At 35.3% G+C, this 15445-nt stretch overlaps 2 protein-coding genes across 3 annotated transcripts; one reads left to right on the top strand and one right to left on the bottom strand.

Moving 5' to 3' along the window:
* On the top strand, positions 1–2779 carry LOC110799692 (vesicle transport v-SNARE 13). 2 transcript variants are annotated; one of them, XM_022004972.2, is made up of 6 exons: positions 1–178; positions 308–451; positions 1625–1683; positions 1802–1987; positions 2169–2339; positions 2477–2779. In XM_022004972.2, exons 2-6 carry the CDS (start codon positions 358–360, stop codon positions 2627–2629), a joined length of 663 nt encoding a protein of 220 aa, XP_021860664.1. In that variant the 5' UTR covers positions 1–178; positions 308–357; the 3' UTR covers positions 2630–2779. The 2 variants fall into 2 exon arrangements, with proteins under 2 accessions (XP_021860664.1, XP_021860662.1); XM_022004970.2 differs by having other exon boundaries at positions 2–178; positions 303–451.
* Positions 2780–4121: 1342 nt separating this feature from the next.
* LOC110799679 (two-component response regulator-like APRR1) lies at positions 4122–11011 on the bottom strand. The gene is made up of 6 exons (XM_022004963.2): positions 10356–11011; positions 8534–8695; positions 8321–8454; positions 7917–8075; positions 5955–6039; positions 4122–5537 (listed from the first exon to the last, which is right to left on the bottom strand). The coding sequence occupies exons 1-6, from the start codon at positions 10498–10500 to the stop codon at positions 4573–4575; spliced, it is 1650 nt and encodes a 549-aa protein (XP_021860655.1). The 5' UTR covers positions 10501–11011; the 3' UTR covers positions 4122–4572.
* Between the last annotated feature and the right edge of the window lie 4434 nt (positions 11012–15445).

Below are 15445 nucleotides of genomic sequence, written 5' to 3'. Positions count from 1 at the left end.
AATAATAAGAAGAAAAAGTTGATCCTGGTCCTCTGTTGGAAAATCACATTCTTGCCATCATCAAATACAGAAAGAAAATAATAATAGCTGGAAGCTTCTTTGGGTAGAAATTACCCGGATCTGTCCTTTTTGAACATCGCCCTCAGATTATCGGCGACGATCTTCGATCAAATTACCGGTATCTCTCTCTATCTCTCTTGAATTTTCTATTTGATCGAAGCTGATTGATTAATTTAGGGTTTTCATCGCAAACTGAATTTGGTGTTAATCGAATTTCCCCTTTTTTTTTCTTTTGCAATTAGGGTAGTGAAAGAAAAAAAGAGGGTTTTTGATTATCAGAATAAGACAATTGGAAAGATGAGTCAGGTTTTTGAAGGGTACGAGCGTCAATATTGCGAAATTTCAGCAAATTTGACTCGGAAATGTGCCTCTGCTGGTCTTCTCAATGGAGGTGATTCCCAATTTTTCTGTGTTTTCTGATTGATTTTGATGAATTGAATTCGTGTTATAATTCAGTGCATTCTTTATGAAATTGAGGTTTTTCAGTTTAATTTAGAGGTATATATCGATAATAATTTAGTGGGTGACGAATAATCCGATGTATTTGATTTGTGCTCGTGTAATTTGGAATTATAGAATTGAGTTAACCGCAATGGTAATTGGACTCTAAAGGTTTGGGGCGTAGATGGGTCGAACTCGTTAGAATATTGGGGCGGCTTTCTTTGCCCCTCCCTTTTTGTTTTTCGGTTTGTAGAAATGGCACAAAAATTGTAAAATCGAATGTTCAACAGCTTAATTGGGAGATGCACTCCTAATTATTGGCACTTATCATGAATCTTAGCACAGCCATTTTTTGGGTTGAAGTTGTTTGCCAGCATATCATAATTGGATCATCTCCAATGAAGTTGGTTGGTCATGCTCCGGAATTGCCATTTTTTTTGGCTTTTGGTTTCCAGATTTTAGTAATTCGACCAACTACTTCCGATGAATTCCACGTTTGGCCGGTGGAAGTTGGCAAAATGACCCCTTAACATCAGAAGAAGGTTATGTAGAAGTTGATAGGTTTTTCTCATTACAGGACTTGACCAACCTGTTTATCTGGGGAGTTAAACTTGTCAAGAAGCAATTTGGTCCGTCTTACCTTGAAAAGCAATGGCTTTTTATGTTGATTGAGAAAAGGGCCGAGTTTATTCTGTGATGATCGATTTGATTCTTGATGCACCTTTCTAAATATGGGAACTGCCAGGTTATGGGAGTACCTTTCATTTTTAATAAAGAAAGCTAGGCCCAATATCTCAAATGTGTATCAAGTGTTTATCTTCAATGTTATGTGGCACCTTGATAGTAGTTTCTACTAGACGAAATCTGATTTGATTTTGATTTTTGAGCATAATTGAAGCTTCACAACCTGAAATATCTGCATACAAAGACAGAAGATCATAGTCACTTCTGATTGCTTTGCATCACTATCTTTATACGTTAAACCGTTCAACATTCCTCAAAACGTTGAGTAGCACTTGCCTAGTTGCCTTTGCTAATCATGATATTTTAATGGAATCATCATTCTTTGGTGTGGTTATGGGTCATTGTTTTTGTTTTTATTATATCTAGTGCTGCCTTGCAGAGCAGAAGAAGCAGAAAATATCAGAAATGAAAAGTGGTTTGGAAGAAGCTGAATCACTGGTATTGTATTTAAGATATTTTCGGTTACAATTCTTCTTGATCAACATTAATCATAACTCAAACCTTTTCATGTTGTGATTAAAAATGTAAAACGTGCTTGATCTTTGAACATATCCAGATCCGGAAAATGGACCTGGAGGCCAGAGCACTGCAGCCGAATGTGAAGGCTATGTTACTTACCAAGCTTAGAGAGTACAAAAATGACCTAAACAACTTGAAATCTGAGATCAAAAGACTCTCTTCTACTGATAGTCAAGCTGCTCGAGATGCATTGCTGGAATCTGGCATGGCCGATGCACTGATGGTACGTATAGTAATACTCCGTATTAGTTTTTTATTAGCTCGTCATATGTATACCACTCTAGTCAGTTACTCTAGAAAAAATTGAAGTTAAACTTGTGACTGATTGTAAATTGTATCGTGATTGCATATATGAATCTTGCTAGTTATTTCACATGGTTGTGTTTGTTTATACCGTGGGTCAGGCTTCTGCTGATCAAAGAGGGCGGCTATTGATGTCAACAGAGAGATTGAATCAGTCCACTGACAGGGTCAGACAGAGTAGAATGACCATGCAGGAAACTGAAGCTATTGGGGTTTCTATTCTTGAAGATTTGCATCAGCAACGCCAATCGCTTTTGCATGCTCATAATACAGTAAGCGTGTTTTCTCTCTTATTAAGCTGACATAGATCTTTCCTATTTTCTTGGATCCACTAATCATTATGGTGGATCAAGCCAATTAGTTTTATTGCTTCAGTTAGCTATTCATTTTTGCTAAAATTTGTATCCAGCTTCACGGGGTTGACGAGAATGTTGGCAGAAGCAAGAAAATTCTGAGTGCAATGTCAAGGAGAATGAATAAGAACAAATTGGTTATTGGTTCAATTATCACAGTACTGGTTCTTGTAATCATTTTGATCGTTTACTTCAAGTTGAGGCATTAGTTTCTCAACCCGGTTTTCAAAAATCTGTAAAACTTGGCAACTCATCATGGTGGCAATCTGATTGTTATTATCTTCTGTGTGATCAATCATTGTATAATTGTTCTCAAGTTACTTTGTTCATCAATTCATATTTATGTGTTTGCCACTTAACATTCTTTGACCAAGTTATAGTTGGGCTGGTGTGTCAAGGTTTCCCCTTTTATCTCATGTTTTGTGAATTATCAGCTACTCTGTGTAAAGGCTTTCACTTGACTCGTGATTTTGAGTTATCAGCTGTTGTTTTTGTAATGCCTTGTTGGCTGAGTGGCCTGAATCTATCTGCTATGGAAAGTTCAAAACTGTCAGACTGTGCAGAGGCTCGGTGTTGTCTGTATATACATTATACACAATACGGAGTACTATGTATTACTGTACCGCTTAAAAATTATTTTGCAGAGACGTCAAAAATTACCAAATCAAAATTAGTTGTTTGTAAAGGTTCTAATTTAACGTTCCTTGCTTGCATGAAAAAAAAAGAACAAAAAATTCTCAGAATTCCTGCATTTCTCCGAACATAAAAAAGCCGGGCTTGGTTAACAACATCGAGCTATTTTAATTATGGAATAGAACCTTAAGGAACAATATTACTTCCTTTCGCACTATAAATATGGCGTCTTATTTTTTACACTTTTCACACTATTTAGTATTCCCTGGTCATTTTTTCTGATTCATACATAGAAAAATTATAGTCATATGAGATTTTGTTATCCAACTTTTATAATTTTTTATACAAGATATTAAGATTCAAAGTATGTGTAAAAAGAGTAAAATTAACCATGATGCAATGTTTAAGGAACGTAGGAATTATTATTATTTTCGTCAGGAGGAAGCAGATCTACAAAATATGGTGCTTCCTCATTGGAAAAGTGTTGTGAACCCTTTTATTTACATATGCATCCTCAAGTTCAAATACTATGCTCATTAGTTGCTGTTGGCCAAATTTCCTTCCCCTTGACAACGATAATTGGGAGAAAAGAAAACTACTTGCAATTCAGTAAAACCAAAAGCTGAGATGAATGCCGCTGTAATTGACACAGAACAAAAACAGAGAAAATGGAATCCGTCATGAGGAAGGTCATGGAAACCCAGACCTAATTAAAAACCATACATCTCTGAACAAAATCCAAAATACAGGCCTGCACAACGGCCCAAATGTTTACCAGTAAAAATCTGCATTGGAAACCAGGCAACCTTGATGATGATTAGAAACCTGCACACTTTCAATGGAAAAAGACAATATCCATGATGCTGATCCGAGACCATGAGACGTGCTGAACTCAAGGTTGAAGATGGGCATCCAACAAGGGGAGACTAAAGTAGATTTGAAAGTGAATGAATAAAGTTTCTCTATGCAGTAAATCAAAATAATGTACAACTCAAGTTCCCTGGCAAAGCCTGCCATAAACCCAGCATGATTCAAGATAGCGCCACTTGAACAAGTTTAGACATAGACTGAAACAAACAGATTTCACAATTTTTATCACAGGAATCAAGTTCAATGCTTCAGCTTTTTATATTGGAACATACAACATTAGGATCACTCTCTTTACAGTAATGAGAAAATGGAGAAGGAAAAATAAGAAAAAAGAAATACCCTTCATTCGACCCTTAAGGTTGGATTCCCGACTTCATGGCCACTTACAGAATGACGAATTAAGATGATCCAAATACAAGCCTCATCAACCCAATCACCTCTAGGCGAAAGCTTTAGCCAGCTCCCTCTACAATAAGGGAGCAGATTTCCCAAGCCCGCATTTCTGAGAGCAATAGCAAACCCATGCCATTTTTCTTTCATAAAGGACATGAAAAAGTGGAACTTTAGCACGGAGATTTGCACAAAACAATTATGTTGGCAACAGAACAGTGATCCATCATCAGGAAAATGGTTTTCTTCAAATATGTAGTCAAAAAGTATCATCTTCTGGAGATGAATTGGGTTCATCTTCATCTTCCTCATAAAGGTCAGCAGATGGATCTCCATTAAGATCTACAGTTACACCATTCACCTTCCTCACAAACTGCCCACGCACACGTGGCCTTCTCTCAGCAAGCTTTTTGCGGTTCACATACCTAATCTTCTTATCAAAACACCTCTCCTTCCTTTTCTGCCTAAATTTAATCAAAGCTGCTTCTCTCCTGTTAACTTTGCTTAATTTAGCTTCACTAGAAAATGAATTGCCAAATGATGGCACTTGGTGGTTAGCAGGCGTCTGGCCCTGTGGTAAGCATACACCCAATGGGTAGTAAGTAAATGGTGCCATCCCAGGTACTTGAGATGAACTATGTGAAACATGGTTATAATGAGGCATCATAGTTGATGAACCATGGTTTTGAAGATCTTTCTGATTCGCATGTGCTGATGATGGCATCATAAATTGGTTCATGACTCCTGACATGAAGTAAGGATAAGCAGCAGCATGTGCTGCCAAAGTGGAGACATCAAAATGCGGCTTCCCATTTTTCGGCTGCATGTGCACCTCAGATAAGCCTTCATCGTTAGATTTATTTTGCATAAATTCCACAGTTACAGGAGGTGTGCACGACCTTTCCATAGAAGTGGAATCAGGTACACTGGTACTGCTAGGGAAGTCTTCCCCGTGTGAGTTGTTCTCCCACACGTCTCCATTTTCGTAAGTCATATTACCATTTATAACATGCCCATTCCAAGTATCTAATTTATCATCTGGTCTGGAAGGTTTAGCAGCATTACCTTCAACGTCAACAACAGTTTGGCAATTGCTCTCAACTGCGCCAGTTTTGACATAAGTGAAGAATGCAGAACATTCACCGATCTTCAGCTCTCTCCTCTTCGGAAAAGGCTCGCTTTTTTTCAAAAATGGCTCTCCTTTCTTCGAAAATGGCACAAAACCTGACCATGCAGAAGATTCTAAAAGATATTACCACAGACGGATGGCAGAAAAACACGTTCACACTGTCAAAAAATAATCTTCAAATAATGTACATCTGTAAAGCACTAAGAAGTTTGATTTAGATTGGAAATTCTCAACCCCTTTAAATAGAACAATGCTCACACAAACGGCCAAAAACAGATCTGTAGTTTAGAAACTACAGTATTTTCACTGACACCAGAAAAAACAAAAACCAAAGAAATAAGTTTTAGTTCAGTCACATGGCATTTGATATATCCTTTAAGATGCTGTAGTTGTGTCATAATTCAACGTCAGGACTTGCAGACTAAACAAGCAAAACCAAATTACCCCGGAGTGGAAAGAAAGCATCTAAAATCCATAAGAAAAAAAGGTATTTCAAATGCAAAGCCGCTTGCCTGTTCGGCGGTCACCCAGTGCTGGTAAAGTCGACCGGCAATCGAATGAATTTGCAGGCACGGCATCTGAAGTGACTTTGTTACACTGGGAAATAGAAAGATGAAGAAAAAAACAAGAGAAAAAGGAAACAATAGTGAGATGAAGATAGGAAGAAGCAAGACAAGATGTGATCTTCAATGGTAAAATATAACATATCATATACGTATATTCTCATATATAAGAAGAATTTCAATATTAGACAAAATTAAGTATAATCACAAATAGGACAATTTAGGTCCTGCATATATACTAAGAACAGTTAGTCAACAATGGACGATATCAGATAAAGACAGTCCCACAAAACTAGAAAAGCTACAAGACCAAAAGCAAAGAATACTTCATCCCACAAAGTCGAAAAAATAATGCCATCCTCTCTAACCAAAACACCCTATAAAATATCTATGCAAACATAATGCCAAAATGTTTTCCTGTCTTATGCCTATCAGATCAACAACAACAACAACAAAAACTTAGACATATCAATATATCCTACAGACCATTTCCCTAGACCCAAAAAGAATATACCACAAAAACCGAATCATGTCACCATGCAAAAAAAGACTGCTTCCACCCTCCCCACTCCCAAAACAAAACACATCAGGATAAATGATTTTCCTTTGGCAAGATGGCTTGTGACGGGAAAAAAGTTAGCGGAAAGTGACTTGTAGGCGCTACTAAGAAATTAAAAGAAACCCTTACTTGAATAAGAAAAGAAGGAAAGAATGCCCTTACAAAACTCTTAGATCAGAACTCTATATTTTGATCAGAAATTATTGATATAAAAAGAATCAAGAACCCATAACAGAACCGCCAGCTTCCCCGTTGCAAAAGAATCTCATCTAATGTGGAAATTCATGGGGAATTATGACCATCCACTTCCTTAATGGCTTTCATCAACGCACAGCGTAACAAGGACAGATGATGAAGTCCACTTAAAAGAACGAAAAGGGAACATATCCTGGCCAAACTTTCTTAAGTCCGAGTCCCATTACCTCCAGCTTGTAACTAGCAAAGGTAATAAAATAGAACAAACCAACAAGTCACCAACGTAAGCTTTTGAGGACTAGAGAAACAAACACAATTACCTACAAAATACCTGATCCTTTCCACTGAAGTTCATATAACTTATTTCATTCACTTTTTGCCAAAGACGGTAATTTTCTCCTATACTTCTAATCCAGTGTTACAGCAAAACAAGTATATTTAGGCACTTGGAATCATACAGGATGTAATTTAGTAAATAATTTTGTTAAACTAGTAAGAATGAGAGCTGCAACTTGGAATCATTACAAGATGTAGTTTGGTAAACAGTTTTGTTTAACTGGCAAGGGATGTTTCAGTTTTGGTAATACCTGGAAATAACTCTCTCTCTCTCTCTCACACTAGTAGTCTCAAAAGGGGCTAACCCTGGATGCATCTTAACCACCTCATAAAATCCACCATAAAATAGAGACCCAAAAAACCAGTTGTATCCAGCAAAGCCCCTTCCCAAAACAAAATCAAAGAAAGAGGTTGCCAATACTAGCTTGCAGTGTGCTTTTGTGTTTCTTGCACATGGTTACAGAATTACAATGATACAAGTACAGCATGGTAATTCGTAATTGACCCCAATGTTTAACAAATTTGTCCAGACTCCCTAGGCTTCTCAATCACTAGCTTAGAACTGTTTTTTGCTCTAAGCATTAGTAAAAAGAACTATCACTTAATTTCAGACAAATACTTATTAAGCACTGAGAACTAATAGGACAATATATAAATAGAATCCAAAAAAAAAAAAACAGAGAGAAGCACAAACTGATAAACATGGCTTGCGCAGTTGCACGGGCAAGGAAAATAAGAACTAGAGAAGAGGATACATGTAAAAATTATCTCACACACATAAAGTAGCTTAAGGTTTTTTGTAAGTTTGTCTCCACACTGACCTCCTCCTCCTGTTGCATTGTAAAGCTAATTTCTGGATTAACACTTCTCCGGGATTTATCATCTGTGTCATCAGAGAACAGTGTTGTGCTATTTTCACTGTGATCTGATGCAGCTAGATCGAAGTCATAACTCACAATATTCTTCTCCGCCAGGCCAAGCTGAAATTAAAATAAGGAGCTCACATAATTAAATGTTCCTTACTGATTACAAAAAAAAATCAATTGGAACTCAAGTTAAGAAATAGAAAACAAAAGAAAAGGCAGAGCAGACTGAAGTTCTGATACTTTGCCGAATAAACAATTACTCCAAATTCCAACTCGGAAAATTTTTGTAAGGTATAGCTATATAGGATTGCCAAAAGTCAAGAACAGGCAACTTGGCATGCAAAATATTTGACACTAACCATTCGCCGCCTCCTCCACATGTGAGTCCACAAGTTTAACAACTCATTTGTCCGCAATGGCTTCACAAGGAAGTCTGCTGCTCCCAGCCTCAAGCACTTCACAACAAGAGAAACTTCGTCTTGTGTTGACATCACTAAGGAAGACATGAGGAAAATAAATAAACAACAAATTTATAATTTGGTTCAAACTAAGAAATTGAAGCGAACACATACTGATCACAGGTATACGTTGCAACTGTTCATCCCGCATTATGTACTTTAATAACTTGAACCCCTTCTTTGTCGGAAGATCAACCTCAGAAAGTATAATATCAATCTCAGACCGCTCTGCATTAAGTGCATCAACAACTTGCCTAGCTGACTTGACGGATGTCACTGTAGGACAAACACACATAGCACAAGTAAAATCATTGGTGAGTAGCCAGTAGATTGAGAAAAGGAAAAATTATGCAAAAAAGAAAACAAGATCTGTACTTCCATTAAAGGATGAAAGTCACACAAATTAAAATGAAAAGGTGTAAAAAAGCAAGATGGTCGCATCCTAACTCAAAAAGCCACAATGGTTACCTATAAAAAAGATAGGTGTGTACTTGTTAGCTTTGGCCACATGAAACATCCAATGTGATTATCCTACATTGATACAGATGAGTTCACTTTATAAGGTTAGGGGGCTAATCCCCTTATTACCGTATAGTTTTTAAGGTGGAACCTCCTTTGGTCTTGTGAAGTGGACTATTTCCCTTCTTGATGGGTGCGGCCAGTCCCATATTTAACAAAATTGTATTGAGACGTGGCTTAACAAGTAAGCAAATTCCTTCATATGTCACTTGACATGTCAGCCCTTAAAAAGGCAAGTCCGCAAATGTTAATAGGCTCCTAATTCTTAGGAATTCATTCCCCAAGCTAGTGTTATCGGGCTGATGCCCATACAACTATCATGGATACGTTTTTTTTCTTTGGCACGATGTCTCGTCTATGATTTACCCTTTACTTACCTTGATTTCCCTTAAGGGGTACTCCCAGAGGATTGGTTTCGGGCCTGCTTGTAGAGAAGGTAGCTCGGACGCTTGATGGGTGGGAGAAGGCTTTATTTTCTTTAGAGAGTCGAATAATTTTCCTTTGTCCTATCTCTTCCTTTTCAAACTCCCTACGGATGTAGCAAAAAGACTGAAGTAATGGGAATATTTTTGGGATCAAAGGTAGGTGAAACTGTTGAAGAGAGTTTGGGCCAACAGTTTCAGCACCATTCCTACACGTAATCATCATAATTCTGGTAAAATTCAAGTGCAACTATTAAGTAGTCAAGGACTGAAACGATAAAGCTAACTAATACATAGAGCTAAACCGACCACGGAGAATGAACACTCTTAGTACAATAATTATGGAGAATGTTGTCTATCTTCGATCCCTCAAGCATCTTGCCATTGTAGAAACTCAAATCCACTAAAACGACTAACTAAATGGTAAACTTAGAACCATGAACAACTTTTGCAATCCCTCAGTCTAATCAAATCACATCATTTACAACAGACCTAAAAACAACTCCTCAAACTCAAAATTTTGACACTCGGCACAGCTTCTCAACACTGCACTATCATTGCATTAAGAACCATAAACAAAACAGAAATAGTTTCCTAAACTTAAGCTAATCCCACAAAGCACTTTTCATCTAATCAGATAATAACCCACCAATATTATCCCCAAAATATCAGCACTTCAAATACCGAATGAAATCCACGTCCAAAAGTTATAATCAAGTTACACAATTTGATCGATAAACGATCTCGAGGATACAATCATTCAATTATTACAAAGAATATTCCAACAAAATCATCGGTAATTGAGTCGGGACAATATGACAATTATTCCTATAAATAGGACTGTATGTAATTTAGACAATCCTAGGGTACTAAAAATATCAGAGGAAAATATCCAACATAAATATCTAAAAGCATTAAACAAAAAAGCTTAACTAATTAATTAAGAAAATCAATTAAAAAAAACAGTGACATAATAATTAAATAAAATAAATTACCCTGATAAGAACACTTGCAGAGGAGGGAGAAAACCTCTTGAGAGCTTTTGGAATCATTATCACACAACAAAATTCGGACTTTGCTTCGATCAATAAACTGATCGGTACTCTTCCCGTTGCTCGGCCCAACTTCACGAATCTCCATCTTCGCCGAATCAACACAGAAACTCCAAAAAAAAAAACCTAATTTTGAACTTATCTCATGATTTTCTCCATGACAGAAGAGAGAATAAAATTGAATTGATTTAGAGTACGATATAGAAATTGATTACTATAGAACTTCCATTAGAGCTGCAGAATTGCTAAAAGCGGACGAGAGAGAAAGTGAAACTATGAAGTCTTTGATTGAAGACGCCATTTTCATCATCACCTAATTTAGCTGGAGTTTTTTCTTTTCTTTTTTTCCATGAGAGAGAAAAGGGTAAAAATATCAATCAAGCGAACCAAGTAACCAACAGTCTTTGACGGCTGGGATCGAGGTCCACTGGAGAATGGACGGCTGGATTCGGGGTTTGTGGGACCAACGCGGCGCATTTTAGTAAGGAAGAGACCCCCCTACCCCGACCCAACCTTTTTCGCTCTCTTCAAATATCTCTCCTCAGTGGAAAATAAACCAGACGGAAAACCTGAAATTATTTTTATAATCATTTTTATTTTACTCTGTACGCAGAAATTTTTGGATATTTTGACGAATTAAATATTTCTAAATTTAAACGAGTACTCCCTGAATAAATTGATACAAACTCCCTTCGTATTTATTTAAGAGATACATTTGGCCGGGCACGTGTATTAAGAAAAAGAATCGAATGAAATAAAATAATAAAACAAGTGGGGTTGAGTAGATATTTTAATATAAAAAAATATGTGGGGACCATGTCATTTTATGGAGTAATGGGTGGGGATGGTGTGTAGATATACTCCGTATTATTTAAGACCATAGTTATCAAAATACCTTGGTTTGGTGTTTAGGAGAGATAAGTGAATAAAAAATATTAAAAGAGGTAGAGAGATGAGTGAGAAAGTTAGAGAGAGATTGAAACCAAAAAAAATGTGGTGTTCATGAACACCAAATGGAAAACCAAAATATTGTTTGGAAAGATTGACATGTGTCATATGGGGATTGGGGATCAAAATAATTGGTTTTCTATTTTTTTTTCAAATTGCAATGTGATTTATGACATAGGTTTTTTGTGTCAAAAATACATACCTATTGCAATTTTACAATGCCCATAAAATAAAGGCAAATTTGCCAAAAACAACCTTTTAAAATCTATTTTTTGCGAGAAACAACCTTTTAAAAATTATTTTGCAAAAACAGACCTTAAAGTAAAATTAATTTGCCAGAGATAATCTATTTGCGTTTTCAGGCGTTGACCATACATTTCCGGCATTGACTTCCCTGATTTTACTACCCTCACCCATATTCCTTTCAATTTTTCCCCTTAAACCCAAAATCCAGCAAAAATTCCCACCAAAAAGTAAATAAAATAAATAATTCCCCCTTTTTTTAATGGAATAAATCAATTTGACAAATATCATTTTGAAAAAAATATAGAATCTTTTCATTTATCTAAGAAACATACTCCGTATAACCTTGATTTTATAATTTTATAAAGTTTCTTATAAAATATCTTGCACATCGCTTATATAAACAGTACTTATTTTAAATGAAACAAAAAATTATCACAAGTGCAAACCGAGACTTTTAATATTTTGTTAATATGCTTTTCTCGTGCATAATTTTTTTAAGCGACACATAAATTAATAATACGGAGTATAAATAATAGCTCCTCCAATTTTTAGGGGTCACATATACCAATTGGGATCGTATTTTTTTATGGGTAACATTCTATTTTTGTCAAGTTTTCTACACTCCCAAATTATTTAATAAATCTTTTTTTTCTTATGAGGCCACCGAACAATTAACTCCCTCCCTACTTTGAATAAAAAACCTTTCCCACCATCTTTTTTCTATTGTTTATTACTCCTTCCTCCACTTACTCTATTATTTATATTACATTCAACTCTCTTTTCTTAATATCTGTGTTTGTCAATATGTAACTCCTAAAAAATACGGAGGAATTACCTCCACACACAACCAAGTCAACTACCGAGCATTTGACATTTACATTTCTTTCACATTTTCTTGCTATCCAATTCAATTTAGATCAATCAAATAAAGCTCGGAATAACAAGATTACAAGTCGCTTTAAAATGAAAATTAATTGAAAAAGATAAAGTGGTTATTTTTCAATTTGCAAATGCTGAAGTGGCTGATGCTAACGAGTACCTTACATACGTGTACGGTTAGGATTAGTGGTACTAGTGAGAGGAGGTGAAGTGAAAAGGAAAGGCACATTTTAGAAGAATAGAGGACGTGGATGAAAGAGAAAGGACACTAGGCAGGAAAAGTGAAGGAAAAAGGAGGAAAGGATAGTCTATTAGAGATAGGGGGTAGGCCACGTCATAAGAAGATCTATAGTTTTTCCAAAGATTTTTCCTAGATATTTTTCTATTTTTCTTCAAATAAGATGGTATGGACAGAGATCGGAAAACGCAAATTCAAAGAAGTCTTAGCCTATAATTGATAGAGAATTGAAATGTTAGACACTTATACTCATAATAAAATAATATTTTATTATATTTTCATGTTGCATTTTTATTTAGTATCAAATAATATACTTCTTTTTGGTAGAAGAAGGGTAGTTGAATTTTTAATTTGGTACCAAACAATATAGTTTGATACTCACAAGTAAAAGCTCTACCGATTATAGTCTCAGAAACCCTCCGCAAATTCTTACTTAAGGTGTACTTCGTATTACTATAATGATAAATATTGTATATTGGAGATTTGGTATAACAGTTAACCCAAAATGTTTAAAAGTTACTCCGATATATGTAAAATTTATCCTTTTTAGTGATAATTATTTTTTACTTTTATAATTTTTTTTTTCAAAATCACTTAATGTATAGAAGTAACCCTTTAAAACGCTTGCCCTTCAATTTTTTTCTCATAATATAAAAGTTATAAAAACATGTGTAAAAGCCATATTAGTGTACAATAAATTTATTATACATCCAATGCGTGTAAGAGGACTAATTTATCTCATTCTAGCTTGCGGGTAATAAAAAAAAAAAAAAAAAAAAAAAAAAAAGCATCACTACAAGTATTATAAATAGATGAAGAAATTAGGAATTAGTTTATTTAAGTATTAAACTATAATTCTCTAGTCACTTAAATTTTGGCATTATTTACCAAATTACTCTATTTTGTTATAAATTTTTTTAATAGATAACCATAATTAATACAACATTAAAAAATAATTAATAAACTTGATGTTGATTCTCCTACCATCGCTCTCTATTACTCCCTCCGTATTTTTTTAAGAGATACACTTGACTTTTCCGGCCGTATTTATTTAAGAGATACACTTGCCATTTTTAGTAACTTATCAACCCCACCATCTAATTAAATAATACATCTAATATACCCTATCACCCACCATCCTATTAAACAAATATTTTCATAAACCCACCCCACCCTCCACCCACCAAAATGACATGGTCCCCACATATTTAATTATTAAAATATCTATCCAACCCCACTTGCTTTATTATTTTATTTCATTCAATTATTCTTCTTAATACCCGTGCCGGCCAAGTGTATCTCTTAAAAAATACGGAGGAAGTAATTAGTGGTGGGTTGTTATTTCTATCCTTTATTGGAAGCGGTAGTGATGGCAAGGGGAGGATCTTCCACGGGGTCATAATCTGTTTTGATCTGAATTTAATTTTTCTGATCTGAACTGATCTGGTCTTAAAAAATTCATAAGGTCAAATAAGTGAACTAAACAGGTCTAGGTGCAAGTAAAGTTTAATGATCAAACCGAATACAATAATTCTTAAATGGACTTGGTCCACACTAAATTTATTGTGGACCATGCTTGAAAAAAAGGTCAACAACCTCTTCCTAATTTAATTATCTTGGCGTGTATTAGGATTTATGAAAAAGCATAATATTAGTATCGTTGATACATGTTGTGCTTGAGTATGATTTTAAGTCACAACTCACTTTTAAAAACATAATGTTATTATGACTCAAAAAATGGTTATTATATCTAAGAAATTTAGTGTTTAATTTATTATAGTTAATATCTGAATAATAAAGGTCTCTATGTATAAAAAAAAGGTGTTATACAAAATTATTGATTTTGGATCCACGGTAATATAATTGTGGACCAGGTCCGCAAGTAGTGGTTCGATGGCAATTTAGAAGGTGGACCATGGTGCACATAGAGCATGGTGCACCTTAAGAACACGAGTATATAAGTGAGAGAACATCTGGTTACGAGAAAAGAACATTAGTATTTTTTTTTATTTAGGTTTTTAATAAATAGTAAAATAAGAAATTATTTTTATAACCATAAAGTGAAATACGGTTTTTTCATGAAATGCCCCTGAGGTTTTAAAAAACGCACCAAATACCCTCGCCTGTTTCGATTCACATAATATACCTCTATTTTTTTCCAAGTTTGCACCAAATACCCCTTAACTGACCTTCCGTTAGTCCTCCGTTAAGTCGTGTTTATAATTCACAGTATACCCCTTTTTATAAACTTAATGCATAATATACACCTATTTTAAAATTAAGTTGCACTAGATACCCAAATTGCAGGAATTTGAATTTAACGGCTAGTTTTTAAACCTAGGAAGCAAAATATAGCCGTTATGTTCTTGCTGCATATAAATGCTACTAGTGTTCACCTCACTTGCATACTTTCCCCTCTCCAAATTAGCCATGAGCTCTCATTCAAAAACCGAATCTTCTTCCATCCCAAATTTAGCATACATTAGAGTTCCTAATAAAAATTGCTATTGCGGGAGAAGATTTGCAATTAGGAGCTCGGAAACGGCAAAAAATCCGCAAAAGCTTTACTACAAGTGTGATCCTTGTGATAATTTCAAATGGTGCAAAGGTTTTCTTGAGCACACAAGTGATGAAGTTCAGAGCAAGGGAAACAGAGATGATGAAAACAGGGGAATGCAAGAACAAAGCTGGGGAATGCAAGAACAGAGCAGGGGAATGCATG

The sequence above is a fragment of the Spinacia oleracea genome, chromosome 5, assembly GCF_020520425.1.
Source record: "Spinacia oleracea cultivar Varoflay chromosome 5, BTI_SOV_V1, whole genome shotgun sequence".
Taxonomy (NCBI): Eukaryota; Viridiplantae; Streptophyta; class Magnoliopsida; order Caryophyllales; family Amaranthaceae; genus Spinacia; species Spinacia oleracea.
This window is presented reverse-complemented; position numbering and strand designations above follow the sequence as displayed.